This window comes from Heptranchias perlo, chromosome 37 (genome assembly GCF_035084215.1).
Source record: "Heptranchias perlo isolate sHepPer1 chromosome 37, sHepPer1.hap1, whole genome shotgun sequence".
In the NCBI taxonomy this organism is placed as follows: domain Eukaryota; kingdom Metazoa; phylum Chordata; class Chondrichthyes; order Hexanchiformes; family Hexanchidae; genus Heptranchias; species Heptranchias perlo.
The window spans coordinates 9891172-9911159 of NC_090361.1; the positions used below are offsets into that span (position 1 = coordinate 9891172).

The window sequence follows — 19988 nt, forward strand, 5'->3', positions numbered from 1 at the left end:
TGAAATTACCCCCCCACCAATCCCCAGGCTGAGTTACAGGCATATTGAAGCCTGCCAATACAAATTATCCTGCTAAACTGCCACTCTTGTTGCCAATTTCTACCCATCTACTGCAAACTGTTCCCTCTGCTAAAATAAAATAAAACCAACATTAAAAAAAAAATTGTGCTTTATTTTAGTAGAGGGAACTACTCCACTGCAATGAGGTATTAACTTCGAGGTATTGATTAATTCCACTCAGACAACTACAGAATTGAGTATAAACAGAATATCAGTGTCCAAATGCAGTACTTCTTAATATGGTGGTTAGGTTAATCAATTGCATGCCCATAAAATCGGAGCTCATGGCACTGGTAGTAAGGTTCACAGGTTGGAACATCACAGTTCTGCTCCTGTTTAATCTCCAAGCTTAAAGAGGAAGCAAAGTTTAGGGGGAGGTTTTTTTTTCCAAAGTACTCTCCCTTTTTATAGAAGAAAATGACATACATGTCTCAAATTTGATTTTTTTTTTGAAAATGTCAATTTTTCTCCCTTGTGTGGAGTCTCCATCCCTATTACAGCGAATTACTCCAGCATCTAAGAGTGACTGCATTAGGGACAGCATGGGCAGAACTTCAAAGCAGCTCAAGAGTTGCCCGCTCTCAGTAAACCAAGTGGGAAATGTGTATTCTCAGAGACAAGCAGCACTGGACTGAAGTTGCGCCTCCGCTGTTTCTAATGGAGTCGCTCAAGGATCCAAGGGTGGATCCCTTTAACTGTCATCACTAGAGAGTGGCCTAGCACAGAGGGAGACCGTGCATGCTGGCAGGTACATGGACATTTTTAAAGTGGCATCAAGTAAGTTTGAGGTAGGTTTGTTTTCTTCTATAAAAAATGGAGAGACTTTGAATAAAAAGTAATGTTCCCGGGACCTTCCTTCCACTTTTAGTTAATGCTCTAATCATTTAACATTAATTACGAACATGTGAAAAGACAAGACGACAGTCAGGTATCTCAATGCATGCCCTCCCCAACTATTGGTAACGATAACTGCTAGAGGGCTAGAAGGTAACAAAAATAAATGAAGAAAGCGATGATGCTGACTATTAAAATATGCACTGTCTCAGATCAATCATATTGCAGGAACTAATTCATCACAGAACAACTAAAACCCGGTATTATATCTTACCTGTGAAACCAAAAACAGTTTAGTTTACATGGTCACCTGCCCACTCCATTACAGTTGTTGAACATTTAAAAATCCTCCACCATTTTGTATGGATTTTAAAGATAGAAAAACCCTTGGCACAAATTGTAATAACATTTCCTGTTATCAGCTAATCAAGGCACAGGTACATGTCACATAGTTTCCTTGCTTCTCCTGACATTTTCTGTTTACTGAAGTATTAGCATTATTTTGGCTATAATATACGCTTTAAAGCACTGATCTAGACATATTGGACAATGAGAGCATGGAGTCATTCATCATAATCATTGGAAAATTCTGCACAACAACTACACTTGGGACCGAGATAATTTCCTTTCCATTTCTGATCAGCTGATGTGTAAGTGGCTTCAGTGTATCTCCTCCTCTAACTGGTCTCTTTGTAGCCTATTGCTCATCTTTCTCTTGCCCTCCAAACATATCTCGTCACTTCTTTTCATTCCTGACTTGTAGCCAATTAAAAAAAAATTGTTGCTTTTCAGAATTAATTTTCACAGTTCTGGTTTGTGCCAGATGAAAAGTTAATTTAGGCGAGGTAAAGTAACTTGCTTTTAGTGGTTAGTAAAATTTCCAGGATTTATAAGAAACTAACTTTTGGTTAACTCTTTGGGAACTGTTGTACTATTTCTGCATCCGAATACAAAAATATAAAGTGATTCAAAGCCCTGCAGATTATCCTATTCAGCATTTCTTATGTCCTTAACAGACTACATTGGAGACAGCCTTGTAGCTGCAGCACTAGATCACAGGGCTTCCAAATAGGAAATTGTAGTCTGAATTCATACTCTGGCTTCTCTTAGAAGATAAATTTCTGTAAGGGAACAAAAACTAGTTCTGTACGAGATCATTCACTTAATGGAGAGAAAGTAGAGTAAGAAAAAAAAGGCCAAAGACTTAAAAAAAGCAAGTTAATGATCAATGGATGGTGACAACGCAGGGCCTGATGAAATTGATGGAACTGATAGAGGTTGTGAAAGGCTTGCAAAGTGAAAAAGATGGCTGATTACTATCCAGTGACTCCTGCTAGAAAAAGTGTATGTGTGTACATTGGGCTAGGACAGCATCAGATTCAATTGTGATGCTACACATGGTCAAGTGGCCTGTTGACACTCACTGTCTAGGCTCACACATGAAGAATGGCCACACGGGCGAGGCATCGCAGCACTACCAGCACCGACTGTATTCCAGCACGAGTCAGTATCTTCAGCAGAGGGCAGAAACTGCAACAAAATAAATTGAGAAGAAAAAATATAATTTTCTTTAAAATGTATGTATTTCGGCTTTTTCTCCCCAATAGGCAGGCGTCCCAAAGAGTAAAAATGGTTATTCACCATACACTTTTGATAGACAATTTGACAGAGCTTGGAGAATACACATTTCCATTTTAGCTAAGAGTTCCCAATCTTCCTTGGACAAATACAAGGATCCAAATGAACACAAGGAAATCAGAAAAATAATAAGCTCAAAGTTTCTTGCGATACAGTTTCTCTATTAACAGTGTTTCCTAGAGCACAGGGGAGTTTGTATTTTTGGTAATTACACAAATATAATTAGGAAGTACAATAAAGCTTTTCTTCAAGTTTCCAAATTTTATAGGTGCAGGGTAGTGATGCTCGGTGAATCGTCACACCATGCTTTTACTATTTACCCATATACAAGGAAACTGAGCCTGAAGTAAGTCTTGGCTCGGCATAGGTTAACTAAGAAAATCAGCACAAGATCAGATTTGTGGTCTGGAATTGTGGTTCTCCCTTGTATTATGATTGTTTTATGTTAAGATGGTGCTGCAAATATATTCAGCAGGTAGATTGAAAAGCTTAATATTTTTGCACTGGTATCATCCAATGGCCTTTATCAATTTAAATGTAATATGTAGCATTAGGAGTGATAAGTGTTGAACAAAACTCTTCACAATGATTGCCTACAATCTCACAATTCATTGACTTACAAAGCACGGCAAGTCCAGCAGAGCAAAGGTCATCGGGACTGTGGCAGAGAAGGCAATGATACGCAGTGCTTACAAACCTAACGCTATATCCCTTTTACTGTAACATTTTAATGGAATATCCAGAACAGAACAAGAGTAATGAATCTGTACTTCAATGGGAAGCAGATACTCAAAATTCTATTAATGACATTGCATAACAACATGAATAATGAAATTATGCCTAGAAATCATACAGGAAGATACATCAACTCCCGAATCTTATATCAGCAGACCAGCAAAATGATACAAGTTGTTGAATTATACTACTCACCAACTAAATCATTTTACTGGCAAAGCTACGACCCAATAGATTTGCATCCTAATTTTTTTTTCCTCCTTGCCTCGTCTTGTTTTCATTCCTATCAGGTTTTATAGTGGGTAACAAATTCCTATAAAAGCTCTAGTTCTGCAATATGTGAAATAATACAGTATGTCTAATATTTTCAGTGAGCTCACCCCCTATTTTCTAGCCCTCTCTGAGAGACTTCAGGTTCGTGCCCTGTGAATTGTATGTGTACTGTATAAGGAAAGCCTTTAGATTATCTGAAATCACAATTCTGACATTTTCCTAACTTACAATGATTTCAGCCAGGCCAGATAAAGGGGGTCTAACTGTATTTAATAACGCCATCACTTTTATAGTATGTTAAATAAAAAAATGAGAGCAATTTCTTGCTAGCTGAGTTATATCAGGAAAACAACTGTTTTGGGTGTTTTCTCATGAAAGGCGAAGAAAAGGAAATGAGCATGCATCATTCTTTCACCCAGAATTCTTCATTATTTGGGGTAGTGACCCATTGTGCTCTTTGTAAGGGGTCAATTCTTCAAGCCTATCAGCAATAATTAGGGCCACCATAAGAGGGACACAGAGTGGAAGGACAAAACAGTAACATGGAAAAATGTTTCATATTTGTTAGGTTTCACTTGAAATAAAAGTTCATTGAGCAGGAAAGGTAAATTTACCATCAAAATGGTTAGTAATTTACTTGTGTGAAAGTCAAACAAAAACAATGCTCATGTATGAAGTCAGTGTTTCTGTTAAACATACCATCTACTGCCACTGCACAAAATACTGCACAGCCTTTCAAAAAGTATCGAATAAATATGTATAACTTTTAAAATTAGCTAACATATTAAAAACAAAAGCACATACAATAAGGAGAAGAGCTCCATGACTGGCTTACATGAGGACCGTTCATTAGTGTGAAAGTACCCTCATGTTCATCAATCAGAGATGATTCAATTCATCCCTGCGTCCCCTGTCCAATCTGTGCTCTCCTGGCAATAGATTAACTGCTGGTTATTTTAGCTGGATGAAGTTGCTTGTGTGATCAAGGAGCTTGTAATTTTTTAAAAATTTGAATATTTGCTTGTTTTGATCCAGTTCTGGTTCTGTCAACAGCTCTGGATAGGAGTCCCCAAAATCAAGAAGTAACATGTGTAAGCTTTCCAGTAGGTTCCACAGTTTCTTTTAACCAAAGGTGCAACAGAGGCCCAAGGGCCAAACAATGCATCCTAGTTCCCATAACTGTACAATATTTAGTAGCGCACTTATAAACGCACCTCATTTCATTTGAAAGAATCCCAGTATTTCCGTTAGAAATTCCAGTGGGATTTTTAATTTGGCCTTTTGTTTTATTCCAGTGGCAGCAAACAATATTCATTGATACTTTTGTTTTCCCAACAAAAACAATGTAAATGCTGCTGAATGGGTTTGGGCAATATGTTACTGTCCTACTTGACTCCCACGGTTTTCAAAGAATGTAAGCAGCAGGATGCAAAGGGTGCAGCACACTACTGAGCTTGGTAAAGCTTCAGTTTTTATATAATCTGTGAGCTGTGCGTCTTTAAAGTTACTAATTGTGTAAAGAGCAGTCATTTACCAATGTACTCTACTTCTAGTGGCCAATTTTTTTGAAAGGAAATTTTTTCTTTTATTTTTTAATACAACTCATATAAATAAATGTTGAACTAAAATAATTTTGCTGGATGTTTGAGATTCGTGATAACTATAGACAATGTCTTTCTATGAAATGGCAATTAAGTGCCATGGATGGTGAGTGAATGGTGTTAAATTCAATCTTTCCTCTTTTTGTCCTACATTTTATTCTCAGTTGGCTGGTGGTGCTTGGACGAACACTCCCCTCGAATCTGTCCGTGGCAGTTTGGCTGGTGGCTCCATGGAGTCTGTCACTAATGTGGGTTCATTGTCCATTGGTATTTCTTGTTGGCTGTCATCATCACTTTCTTCTTCTTCCTCCTCCTCATCTGATTAAACAGAACAGGTGGTTAAAAAGAAAAACAATGCAAATTCAGGCTTATCATATTCAAATCTTATTACAATTTAACTCTTCCCCTATCAAAATTCATTTCATTCATTCAGGACACTTTATCTTCATACTACCTGATGGCTTGGGTCAGAAATTGATAGATTTGAACGCTGACCAAAACAGCTTCACTATTTTAATCACTTGTAATCTTCTACTAGAACATTCTATTTGAAAACCCCAAAGACAACGGAACTATAATTAAATAGATCTTTTCAAACACTAATTATTTTCAAATTAAGGCAATTTACTCTAATATTTTGAGGAAAATGTCCCAGCCTTGATAGGTAGCTTGGACAGTGTAAAATGGCAGCAGCTCCTATGCAGCTCTCCATTCCTACTGTCTCCCAAGACTGCAGAAGTAATATCTTCTCTGTTGACATACAAAATGTGTTGTAGCTGAGGCTGTTACATAGTTAAGAACACTCTAATGATGGACTACTATGACCACTGTATCCATAAGAACATAAGAAATAGGAGCAGGAGTAGGCCAATCGGCCCCTCGAGCCTGCTCCGCCATTCAATAAGATCATGGCTGATCTGATCCTAACCTCAAATCTAAATTCATGTCCAATTTCCTGCCCGCTCCCCGTAACCCCTAATTCCCTTTGCTTCTAGGAAACTGTCTATTTCTGTTTTAAATTTATTTAATGATGTAGCTTCCACAGCTTCCTGGGGCAGCAAATTCCACAGACCTACTACCCTCTGAGTGAAGAAGTTTCTCCTCATCTCAGTTTTGAAAGAGCAGCCCCTTATTCTAAGATTATGCCCCCTAGTTCTAGTTTCACCCATCCTTGGGAACATCCTTACCGCATCCACCCGATCAAGCCCCTTCACAATCTTATATGTTTCAATAAGATCGCCTCTCATTCTTCTGAACTCCAATGAGTAGAGTCCCAATCTACTCAACCTCTCCTCATATTAACGATTTGGAGGAGGGGACCGAGTGCAACATATCAAAATTTGCAGATGATACAAAGATGGGAGGGAAAGTAGAGAGTGAGGAGGACATAAAAAAACCTGCAGGGGGATATAGACAGGCTGGGTGAGTGGGCGGAGATTTGGCAGATGCAATATAATATTGGAAAATGTGAGGTTATGCACTTTGGCAGGAAAAATCAGAGAGCAAGTTATTTTCTTAATGGCGAGAGACTGGAAAGTACTGCAGTACAAAGGGATCTGGGGGTCCTAGTGCAAGAAAATCAAAAAGTTGGTATGCAGGTGCAGCAGGTGATCAAGAAAGCCAACGGAATGTTGGCTTTTATTGCTAGGGGGATAGAATATAAAAACAGGGAGGTATTGCTGCAGTTATATCGGGTATTGGTGAGACCGCACCTGGAATACTGCATACAGTTTTGGTCTCCATACTTAAGAAAAGACATACTTGCTCTCGAGGCAGTACAAAGAAGGTTCACTCGGTTAATCCCGGGGATGAGGGGGCGGACAAATGAGGAGAGGTTGAGTAGATTGGGACTCTACTCATTGGAGTTCAGAAGAATGAGAGGCGATCTTATTGAAACATATAAGATTGTGAAGGGGCTTGATCGGGTGGATGCGGTAAGGATGTTCCCAAGGATGGGTGAAACTAGAACTAGGGGGCATAATCTTAGAATAAGGGGCTGCTCTTTCAAAACTGAGATGAGGAGAAACTTCTTCACTCAGAGGGTGGTAGGTCTGTGGAATTTGCTGCCCCAGGAAGCTGTGGAAGCTACATCATTAGATAAATTTAAAACAGAAATAGACAGTTTTCTAGAAGTAAAGGGAATTAGGGGTTATGGGGAGCGGGCAGGAAATTGGACATGAAGCTGAGTTCGGATCGGTCACTGCCCTGTGGGTGGCGGAGAGGGCCCAGGGGCTGTGTGGCCGGGTCCTGCTCCTACTTCTTGTGTTCTTTAGATTTGTGGTTGGGATCAGATCAGCCATGATCTTATTGAATGGCGGAGCAGGCTCGGGGGGCCGATTGGCCTACTCCTGCTCCAATTTCTTATGTTCTTATGTTCTTATATGTCCACCCCCTCATCCCCGGGATTAACCGAGTGAACCTTCTTTGTACTGCCTCGAGAGCAAGTATGTCTTTTCTTAAGTATGGAGACCAAAACTGTATGCAGTATTCCAGGTGCGGTCTCTCCAATACCTTATATAACTGCAGCAATCCCTCCCTGTTTTTATATTCTATCCCCCTAGCAATAAAAGCCAACATTCCGTTGGCCTTCTTGATCACCTGCAAACTAACCTTTTGATTTTCTTGCACTGGGACCCCCAGATCCCTTTGTACTGCAGTACTTTCCAGTTTCTCGCCATTAAGATAACAACTTGCTCTCCGATTTTTCCTGCCAAAGTGCATAACCTCATAGGAGGATACTTTTTGACATGTCTAATTTGGTAGCTACTTTGGAGGATATATGTCGTGCAATTTTTCTTTTCTAAACAATCCTTTGCAAATACTGTAGGGTAGAAATTTGGGCGGGCCCATTTACTGTGCCTGAATGCTGAAGCCCAATGTGCCCCCGAAATTGGGCCTCAGGCTTCATTTTAATGGAGCCGGCTCGGCACAAACAGCCATGGATTGTAGGCTGGGGTGGGGGGGGGGGGGGGGGGGAGTGTGGGGGGAGGGGGTGCGGAGTGGTGAGATAAGTGGCCGGGTCAGGGGAAGCAGCAGCCCACTTTCTTTAAATATGGAGCCAGGAGGAACACTCTTGCTCCTCCCAGCTCCACATTCAGGTAAGTACATTTCAAAAACGTACCTTTTTTGTTGCAGGCGGTCCCAAGGTCTGGTTTTACTGAGTGCAGACAGAGCTGCCACTGGCTGCCTCAGGTCAAAGCTATCTAGTATCGGGGGCCTCAAACAGGGGTAAGCCCCTTATCTGTATAGGCAAAGTGAAGAGAACTGGTACAGGGAATATAGACATTTCTTTTTTGTGTTGAGCAACAAAAAAGAGAACGAGACAACATGATGAGAAGATCAAGCAAACTTCAAATTAAATCAAAGGTGGCGGGGGTGGGTGGGCCCAGATGCACGAGAAGCCAGAGAGTTTGGGATGGGGGGTTGGAAGGCATGATGTAGGGCTGGAGAAGGTTACAGAGATAGGATGGGGAGAGGATATGAAGGGATTTAAACATGAGGATGAGAATTCTAAATTGGAGGCATTGAGGACCAGAAATCAACTTAAATTAGCAAGGACAGAGATGATGGTTGAGCGGGACTTGGTGCAGGATAGGAGACAGACAGCAGAGAGGTGGAAGTAGGTAGTCTTTGTGAAGCAGAGGATATGGAGTTGAAATCTCAGCTCGGGGTTGAATAGGATGCTGAGGTCTGGTTCAGCCTGAGACATTGGCTGTGGAAAGGGATGGAATTGGGGGCCAAGGTACGGAGCTCATAGCAGCGGCTGAAGACAATTCCTTTGGTCGTCCCAATGTTTAACAGGAGGAAAATGTGGCTAATCAAAGACTGGATGTTGGGCAAACAATCTGACAATACAAAGGCAAATGAGAGGTCAAAAGAGATGGCAGGGAGATACAGCTGGGTGTCACCAGAGTACATGTGGCTGATTCCATATTGGCTGATGATGTCGTCAAGGGGCAGCATATGAATAAGGAAGAAGAAGGGGCAAAGATAGATCCTTGGGCACTCCAGAGGTAAGTGTGTGAACAAGAAGAGAAGCCATTGCTGGAGGTGCACTGTATGATTGGATAGGTAAGAGTGGAACCAAGTGAGGGCAGTCCCACTGAGCTTGACGATGGAGGAGAGGTGTTGGAGGAGGCTGGTGTGGTCGACCGTATCAAAGGCAGCAAAGGTCGAGCAGGACAAGGGTGGATAATGACCATGGTCACAATTACAGGGGATGTCATTTGTGACTTTGCTCAGGGTCATTTTGGTGCTGTGGCAGGGGCAAAAACTTGACTGAAGAAATTGAAACATCGAGTTGCGGGAAAGATTGGCAAGGATTTGGGAGGTGACAACATGTTTAAGGACTTCAAAGAGTAAAGGGAGGTTGGAGATGGGGAGCATGTGGTTAAAAAAATGCAGGCTTAGTGCTAATTACATACAGATAGAAATAACAACCCAGAAACAGGCCATTCAGCCCAAGCAGTCCGTGTTGGTGTTTATTCTCCACATGATCAGTAGTCCTAATCCCAAAGGTAATATTGAGATGAAGATTATCTGACCGGGTCTTGTACACAGTCCCAAACAACAGGGTGAATTAGATGGGGTGACAGGCCTGTTTTCATTCCTACCTTCTCATGCTTTTAGGTATTTTCACAATTATCTTCCACATGGAACCACAAGTCATGCTGTTCCAATGAATTCGCTTGTACACAGATATTTTAAGGAGCTTGAAGGATGCGGTGCACATTAGGGAGAAATAACTGGCACATAGCAGGGATGACCAGTCAATGTGCAGTATCAATAGTGAACCAGCACATAAGTGAAACAGGTAATCATTATTCTCAATCAGGTGGTTGTGTTCCTGAGTTAACATAAATGCCCAAATCAGAATAAGGATTCGGTTATTATACAAGGCTATCTGTAGAGTGAAAATATGAGACTTGCAGTCCAAATGAGGACAACTTGTGCATCCCTGGTGTACAACAACGTGCCTCTCATCCTTCAGATTTGCATAAATAATGAATCTGACCCCAAAGGATTTGCTTGGAAATCTTCCGATGCTACAAACTCATTGTAAAATAAACAGAGGTGTTAATTATTTTGTATCCAAGTACATTACCTACCTTTGTCAGGGTCCAGAGGGTTTAAAGCCCGTCCAAGATCAGCAAACTACAATATAAAGAAGAAAACGTTTTATTTTGCCTTTAACTCATTGCAATACAAAACTGGAAGAGACCAACAGCTCAAGTAGTTGAGTGCTTGACCAACAACCAGATGCTTAAGAGTGAGTGCAAGTTCCACAGCAGCCTATTTCTTGCAGCCACGAGATGCACAAAATTGGATGGGTTTTGTTGGTTTTTAATCAGGCTGTCAGATGGGAGTAAGGGGCTCCATTAGGGGAAGGAGAAATCAGACGTCCAACTTAAATAGTTCAGAATGACATAATGGTGAAACCCACAGCCAAACGCTGTAGCCACCCTGACTACAGAGGATGTACAGCGGTGAGAAAGCTGCATGGAGAGAAAAAAAAATTTAAAGTGGGAGGGGGGAAATTAAGTGAAATCTACCAATAAGATTTGTCATAGTTGCTCAGTCAGAGGAAGTCATAGCGACAGTTACAGAACACTGACTGAATCCCAATGGTCAAGTCAAAACTTTGGTTACAGACCGAAATAAATAGGCATCAAGGGCTCAATTTTGAAATGGTGGCAGGTTGGCAGTTGTGGGGGGTGAAGGTGCGCGTGGCAAACCCGAATAAAAAAAAATTTACCGTTTCTGACGCAATAGCAATGTAATTGATGGCGATTAAAGTTCTTTCCGGGTTTCGCGTCCAGCAGCCAGCCTGACTGACAGAAGATCGGGGAGGGACATCGGAGAGGGACACATTGGACATCGGAGCAGAGTGGAAAGGTAGGTTGATTTTGTGTTTTAACTTTGCGCAATGGTTTGTATTTAATTTATTTAGTTTCTTTTTTGCCTGATCTGGGAAAGCCGCCCAGGTAAGTTAAAAATTGTTCTAACTACCTAACATGTCACAAGTGCCTTAAGTACCTCAATGAGGTACATATGGCTCTTTAACTATCATCCTGCCGGCTTTAATTGTGGTGGGACTTCCGGACTCGGGACGCTCGTGCGCACACAGGTGCGTCCGTGGGGAACTCGGAAGTCGATGGGTTGGAGCCGGCTTCCAAACCTGCTCTGCATTTCTGCAATTTTCGCAGCCGCCCCACCCCCAACGCACCCACAATTTAGGTTTAAAATTGGCCCCAAGAGTACACAACAGTTAACGGGAGCAAGTAAAAGGATTCCTTTTTCAAGCACTGGCTCATCTTCCATGCTACAGTTCTACAGTATTTGTTTTCTTAGCAACAGTTGGGTAAAGGGAATGTTTTGGTCACTACAAGTGCTCCCATTAAGAGGTTTTTGCTGTATGCTGAATTTATTTGAAGAACTCCATTGTGTTGAAGTATGTTGTTGTAGACACAACAAATAATGTAGACTATTCCCTTCGCACAGACTGAACTGTAGGTGGAAGTTATCGTACTATTCTGCCTAGTAACAAAGTGAAGTGGGAACAGAGTGAAAACAGTACTTCCAAAATGGGAATTTGGCCAGAGTGGAATTTAGGAGCACAAGGGCAAGGAGTAGAGTAGTTTAAGTGAAATTATAAGTAGATAAAGAATATTAAACTTAAAACTCAACAGCTAAAATACATAAAATTACATAAAAATTGCAACATGGAAACATGGCGTTCAGCTCAACCACTCCATATGAGCAGTCATCCTAATCCCATGTGCCCATATCCCTTTATTTCCTTTCCTTTAACCACCTATTAAATCTTTTTAAAATGTTTGCATGGTCTCTTCTTCAATCACTAACCCCATGTGTAAAAAGCTTTCTCCTGCTCCCTGACTTAAATCTCTTACATTTAATCATATATCTATGTCTCCTTGTTCAAACCCCTCAACCACAATGGTTGTTTCTATGTACTATGCCCTATTGCTTCATAATTTTAAGCACATCTATTAAATCACCCCATAATCATCTCTGTACTAGCGAAAACAGCCCCAGATTTTCAAGTCTTTCGTCACATTTGTATTTCCTCATACCAGGCAACATCCAAGTGAGTCTGCAATGTACCTTCTCTATTGCCTCAACATAATGTGGAGCCTAAAACTGTGGCCTTACTAAGGTTTTATATAGATTTACCATTACATCTCGACTTTTATATTCATTAGCTCTTGCCATAAAACCCCAGTATTCCATTCTCTTTTTTATGGCTTTATCTAGTTGAGGTGCTGCTTTTAAAGTTGTGATCCTGAATCCCAAATCTCTCTGCTCTTCCACATCACCGAGCCTTCCCCCATTCAAGTATAATTATTACTTTTATTTTTAAGCAAAATGTACCTCCTCATATTTACTGACATTGAATTCCATCTACCACTCTTTTGCCCATTCCACCATCTTACCAATATCCCCTTGCACTTCCTTTGGTCCTCAGAATTACTTACTACATCTCTTAGTTTAGTATGGTCTGCAAATTTGGACAGCCCTCCCTATAGCCTTATATCCAATTTATATTTAACTACCATTTATAGTAAGAATGGCAGCACATTAAGGGACAGTGATTGGGATGACGACTCATTTGGAGGATAAACATCAACTTAGGCTGGTTTTGTCGAATGGCTCATTTTGTGTTTAAATTTCTATGTAATTGTATGTAATAGCAATTACTTGTTCCAATATTCTGCATTTCCTCATCTTGACCAGTTGAACAGAAATCTACTAATTCCTTCCACAAAAGTATTTTTTAAGATGTAAGTGGCTTTGATTGCTAATCCTTAAACAGCATTCTATTTTCAGGAAATATTCGCTAGTGAAGGCTGCTGCTTCATTACTCAAAAAAAAATCTGATTTTATTAAATTTAAAGCAGCAATGTAATTCAATGTCAATAATGAAATATTATGTTTAATATTAACCAAGTATTACAGTTTCATTGTTGACCCAAAATCTAACAGAATCTTGATTCTTCAACTTATTTTTATGCTATTGATTTTTGAAAACTGGAACTCCATTTTTATAACACTTAAAAAGTGTGCAATACTTCAAACAAAAATGTTCCTGTGAGGAGCATGCTCACCAGGAAGACTTCAAAAATAGTTTTAAAAGCACGTAAATTTAAGACCCCATTTAACTACACTTATCTTGTCAGATGTCTTTTAGCGAGTATACACATGTGGTTTGAGGGCCTGTGTGTTCATCTTTCACCTTAAGGATTTAATAATTCCTCCAATTCATCTAGCCCAGTGTTTTGTTTTGTTCTTTACCCTTCTATATAGTATTGTTTACAAGATGTGGGCTTCTAGATCTTCTGTTGTCCTATCAGGCCCATATCTTGCCCGGTGGCAGGTTGACAAGCATAGTTCTGTGACAGTGCAGATGCAGGGCTTGTAAATTATAATGTTCTGCAATTCTACATCACCCTAACATGGGCTCTGCTACTGTGTTTTTGTAGGCAAGCAGATTTTGTATATAATAAAAATATGGTTACTCTGAAAATCTAGACTATGTTCATTTATTTAATCACTGCTTCCAGTATTCTTTGCTCTGACTTACAAAAATTTACAAAAAAAAAGTAAAGGAGGCATTTAAAATATCCCATGAGCAGAAGTTTTAGTATATTATAGTGTTTGCTCAGAATTAGTTAAATGTTGGAATAATTGTTCAAAGGGCAAAATAAAAATGTGCTTTCAGTAAAGGAAATATTTAAATAAAGTAATTGTAAAATGTTAGAAAGGTAAGGCTTAAAACACATACACACACACAAAGACTATATTAAATATTATGGGTTCTGTGCACCCTGAAGGGAGCTGTTTTCGAAGGGAATTTGGATCAGTTAATTTACCCAAAGCTTTTGGTTTTTGAAAAGAAACTTTCAAAATGGTAAATTTCAATGGTTTACTTACAGAATCTGCTGCCAAGGATTTAGACCTATATGGTATGTTGTAGAAAATCTTGTCTTCTAACACTGTACTTTTAAAACTACCTGGGAAAGCCATTACTCTTGCCTACTGTGCATTCTGAATGGGTGGTCCTAATCGCAGCCAGCTTTCGCTCTCTGGCCAAAGTTTATAACTTTCCACTCATTAAAAATATCTAATTTATGAGCCAAAATTCTGTATGCAAATAGAAGTTTAATTGCTTAAATAAGACAGCGTCCCCCTGTAAATATTCAGGTTATTGCACTGTGCTCTATGAGTCTATTCCTGTTTGTCCTGTACAGGTAGTGAATTTAGCAGTAATGTGATTAACCATTGAATTTCACAATAAATATTTTTATCATATGTTTCTCAAAATCAAGGTATGAATTAAAAAAATTCTGTTGGCTGCATGAATTTGTTATTCTGCATGAGTATACACAGATGGATATTTTTCCAAAAAACTACAAATGCATTTACTAATATTTTTAAATTATATTTTTCATATTTTTACATGTTTAAAATAATTAAGTTATTTATTATTTACTGTATTTGGAAAAGTGCATAGTATTTCAACAACTGAGGGTAGCTGCAAAAGGTTTAGCAAACAACATTTACATTTATTACAGTTCAGCGCACACATCAAAATTAAGACATAGCCATATGCAACAATGAGAACTAAATGGAGGCAGGAGAATATATGTTACTTACCTCACCCATGACAGCAATGGGTGTTTCTCCCTTTGACTGTGCCACACGGTGTTCTATCAGATAGTACATGTATTCATCATATAGAAGGCGAATGAGATGAAAGGACCCAAAACTTGCTGCACTCCTCAAAGTCAAATCCCGAATCACCATTGAACTGAAATCAAAAGAATAGCTGTTTCTGAAGTCCCTTTAAACATGTTTTTAAAAGGTATTTATTTATATATTTATTCTTGAAACCTTCAAGCATCCCACATCATTTCTTAGCTTGGAAAGAAGAGAAACTGCTATAAAGCAGATGGACGGCAATAGCTTTTATAGCTGGTTTCCACTTGCTGCCTACCCCTTAATTATCTAACCATGATAGGAAACTTATTATGTGGAGATCATGATGTGAGCTTGAGTCGTATGATCATGGTATAAGCCTGTTGGTCATCTAGCCATCGTTCATTGTCTTTAATGCAGTTATATTCACAACATTCAACTACAGGAAGTTAAGGTTATTAATATATTGTTCTATAAATATACTTAAAGAATTGATTCGGACAGAAGACAGATCGTTCACAAGTCCTGCCTATTTCATATTTGAAATTTAAATCTGGTGTAAACGGGCTTAATGGCAATAAACAATCTGTGATTTGCTATCATCCCAAGATCTGGAACAGTTAATGAGAGTTTAGGCTTGGGCACCAGACCTTGGGGTTCAATTGGCTTTCAGATTTCATATTTTTGATTGCCTTTAGAAAAGATCTTCTAGTCACTACTATTCCTCACATCTGCAAAATCATTTCAAAACCGTACATTAGGATTAATCAAAATTGAATCATTTGAGAGAATTTAGTGCTCAAGTGTTGATATTTTCCATGTTCCACCTAAAGGGAAGGATGCCAAGGGTAGATTGGTGACAGTCTAATACAGGAGAACTGTCTTGGACTTACTTCAGTTGACTTTATAACCTGATCAGGAGTTAAATAGCATAATCACTATCAATATGAACACCACCTTGGGAGAAAGAATTAATCGTAGGTATTTACCAGGAGACATGCTAGGAAGTGTACAGACTGGATACAGTTTAATGGGGAACGAAACAAGAAACCAACTAGTTCAATTTGAAGTGCTCCACAGAATCAAATAGACTCCTCCACGTTTTCATAAGACAGGACATGAAAATTTGAATAACTATTGGTGTTGGTGATCTTGTGTAAGTACTCATACATAGAAGTATGTCTCTGGATTAAACGTTGCAGGATAGACAATGTGTTATTCTAGCATTGATAAATGTCCAGGAGGACCCAGAATTTTTTTTTTGACGAAGAGAGATCCAAGTCTCTCAGTGCTGGTTACCCTAATCAATAATGGTGTGGATAGAAAAAAGTTTTGTGGGGTAATCAGACCCAAAAACACTTCAGCCAAAGCAAGCAAATTAAAACTGTGCAGCATGGAGTGCAGAATGTTTCTCGCCACTGAGGAAAAAGGACTAATACTCTGAGAGATACTCACCCCCTTTTATACTGCATGCAGGTTGGAGGGTTAATTAGAGATGCCTATCAATATCATGATGGTAAAAAGTCTTAAATGGTCATCCCTTGTAAGATTTTTTTTCTGCAGGTGTGGAGCCAGCCCACTGTGTGGAGGATGCCAGAAAGAACAAGAATGACACTTTGTCTAACCTGCATCCTTTGAAGTTAGATGTCCTTATGCGTTGTTCTTGTTTTGACTACTAAACAAGTGACTACACTTTAAAAGTAATCCAATGTACGTGAAGTGCTTTGGGACATCTTGAGGACATGAATGGGGGTTTTCTAATGTAAGTCGATCTTTCCTCCTCCTTCTTTCTTTAAACCACATACTTGTGTCTAGAAATGACACCAGACAAATCTATGGAAGCAGATCTGCAGTTGAGGGACAGCTTTATGCAAAGTGAAGTAACATATTTACTGCCATGTAACATGCTACTGGTAGAGAGGTGGTTCCTTCATAAACAACCCAAGTGCATGGCTAATGGGACAGCTGATGTTGCTACAGTGCAAACCTTCTACTCTAAAAGACATGTATAAACTTAAATGACTGCTCCTGGTCACATGGTTAATATCGTGCAAAGGCTTTGACAGTTATTCATCAATATTCCTCACATGGAGCTGAGGCTGCTTTAAATGTCGAAATACATGAAACAAAACTACACAATATAAAAATAACAGATTGCTTCAAGTAAGTGAAATGCATTGATGCCATCTCACAATTCAAATAACGCACATAAACCTCCTGTACTTCATGACACATAGACCCTCCTAATTAGATTACCATTTAATAGCTCCCTCCTACATATGGAGTATAATACTACAAGACCAACCTGTAGAAGGACCACTTGAGCAGGAACTGTTTGGCTGCTTTGGGGAAACTAGGACTGCCATGATATGGTTTGAGGACCTGGGTTACCACACTGTCTAACCAAGATGCCCATTGCTCCAGGGAGTTCTGCTGCTGCAAAGTCATCTTAAAGTCCTGCTCCAGCCTTTGCACCACACCATCCTCACAACGACACACCCATGAGGCTTGCTCCTGAGAAAACCAATGAGTTATCATTACAGGTAAATCTGCTCATCAAATATTAACAGATCTTCAAAAGGCCAGGTATACAGCCAGGGACATCTCTTGCTGCAATAATTCCACCATCTACAGGCTGATTTAGCTCTGCTGACTAGTTTCACACTACATGAACTCATAATCAATGAAGCATCAGCTCCTGAGTGGACCTGGTAATATAAATCTGATACAGCTTGGCTTGGTTGATAGCACCCTCTCCCCCGAGTCAGAAGTTTGTAGGTTCAAGCTCTGCTTCAGGACTTCAGATGAGTCTGACACTTCAACGGCATTACCATCGCCGAATCCCCAACCATCAACATCCTGGGGGTCACCACTGACCAGAAACTTAACTGGACCAGCCATATAAATACTGTGGCTACAAGAGCAGGTCAGAGGCTGGGTATTCTGCGGCGAGTGACTCACCTCCTGACTCCCCAAAGCCTTTCCACCATCTACAAGGCACAAGTCAGGAGTGTGATGGAATACTCTCCACTTGCCTGGATGAGTGCAGATCCAACAACACTCAAGAAGCTCGACACCATCCAGGACAAAGCAGCCTGCTTGATTGGCACCCCATTCACCACCCTAAACATTCACTCCCTTCACCACCGGCGTATAGTGGCTGCAGTGTGTACCATCCACAGGATGCACTGCAGCAACTCGCCAAGGCTTCTTCGATAGCACCTCCCAAACCCGCGACTTCTACCACCTAGAAGGACAAGAGCAGCAGGTACATGGGAACAATACCACCTGCACGTTCCCCTCCAAGTCACACACCATCCCGACTTGGAAATATATCGCCGTTCCTTCATCATCGCTGGGTCAAAATCCTGGAACTCCCTTCCTAACAGCACTGTGGGAGAACCTTCACCACACGGACTGCAGCGGTTCAAGAAGGCGGCTCACCACCACCTTCTCAAGGGCAATTAGGGATGGGCAATAAATGCCGGCCTCGCCAGCGATGCCCACATCCCATGAACGAATATAAAAAAAAGTACAGTAGTCAGATAATGCTGTCATCGGTCACATGAGAAATTACAAGGCTCCATCTGCTTGCTCTGGTGATCAAGATGGATATTAAAGATTCCATGACTTGACTCTAAGAACAGAGTTTTCCCATTACTGTGGCCAACATTCTTCCCTTAGTCCACACCACCAAAAGCAGATTATTGATCTCATTGCTATTTGTGGGATCTTGCTGTGTCCACATAACAACAGTAACTGTACTGCAAAGTAATTTGCTGCATGTGAAGCACCTTGAGACCTGATAATGTGCTATATAATTGCAAATCTTTCTTTACCAATACTCCTTAAGACTCTGCAGCTACTGCATTGATATATTTGCATTAGCACAGTATAAACAGCAGATGTCACGTGTACTGGACTGTCACCACACTGCCATCTGTCCCGTTCACCTTGGATTCTGAGACTCACATTTCCTGTCTTTTTTTCCCCCAATTTTTTTTCTTGCCTTTCCTCTCTTGAAAGCATGTCAAGCTGGGGCATAGCTTCCCAAGTGTTGGGAGGGCTTTGGAAGCTTCCCCAAGTGACCATGGACAGTTACTGTTCTTAGGCTATTCAACCTTGGGGTATATCTGAATCAAGACCGAAACTGGCCTTACCCAACTTCTACACAATGTCATTTTCAGCAGGGGTCAATGGATAACAATTAGATGAGGTAACCCTGGCCAATCTTTCTTCTCCCCAAACCACGGACACTAAGTCCACACTAATATTCCCATAACACTACCTGGTTGAGATCAGCTAACTCACAATGGCCAGGATTGAACATGGAACTTTCCTTTGGCACAGTGTTAGTTACCTGAACATTTGCAAAATCTACTCGGTTTAGGTCACTCAGCATCTGGTTAATTTGTGCAGTATTCTGCAGCACAGCACGGGCTGCCTGAGCAAGATGGTTTAAGGATGTGTATCGCCTCAAAGTCTGTGCAAAGGCACTTGCTGCTGCCACCTACAGGAGTTAGAAATGAACAGCAATGAGTATTTAAGGAGCAAATACAACTTAGAATTTATTAACAATGGGCCAATGGTGTGTGAAAAAGAAAGTTAAGGACAAATTTATATTCTGGTACAGACGTGTAAAATATAAATTATAGATGCTTTATTTTGAATTAAATTAAAGAATACAATTAATTTAAAAGTGTTACAATTCTAAAGCAACTACACCTTGAATAAATCCTTGTCCTGCAGATTGTACCTTGAAACAATGTGAAATAGAACAAGGTGTCATGCTCAAAGAGCAAGTGGAGCTCAGGTTCAGTATCAAATTTGGCACAAACAAAGTGACCTCTAGGTCAGGAGGGCAGCATGCTATTTGAGATGATGGAGGAATAAGTGCAATACTGTGAAATATAATCATATAAAAGTATCAAAGCTGTATTTGTAATAATATGGATTTCTTTTTAGGGATCATAAGCATATCCTTCAACTGTCCTGATTTTATGGGTCAATTTAATTGCTGTCCTACTGTCCTGACTTGGAATTTTAAATGTTCCTTACATTATTCCAACTTTCAAGACTTCCTTTTAGAATTACAGGAGTTGGATGAAGAAAATATGTATTTAATTAGAT

General features: G+C 40.1%; 1 protein-coding gene across 4 annotated transcripts in view; it reads right to left on the reverse strand.

Moving 5' to 3' along the window:
• Positions 1-2458: 2458 nt before the first annotated feature.
• The window catches only part of rfx1a (regulatory factor X, 1a (influences HLA class II expression)), a 119861-nt gene continuing 102331 nt past the window's right edge, over positions 2459-19988 (reverse strand). For all 4 annotated transcript variants that reach the window (XM_067973108.1, XM_067973109.1, XM_067973107.1 and 1 more), the window contains 5 exons: positions 19219-19368; positions 17164-17372; positions 14817-14970; positions 10250-10295; positions 2459-5459 (listed from right to left, as the gene is read on the reverse strand). In XM_067973108.1, coding sequence (XP_067829209.1) covers positions 5302-5459; positions 10250-10295; positions 14817-14970; positions 17164-17372; positions 19219-19368 — 717 coding nt within the window. In that variant the 3' untranslated portion in view covers positions 2459-5301. The remainder of the gene's footprint in view (positions 5460-10249; positions 10296-14816; positions 14971-17163; positions 17373-19218; positions 19369-19988) is intronic.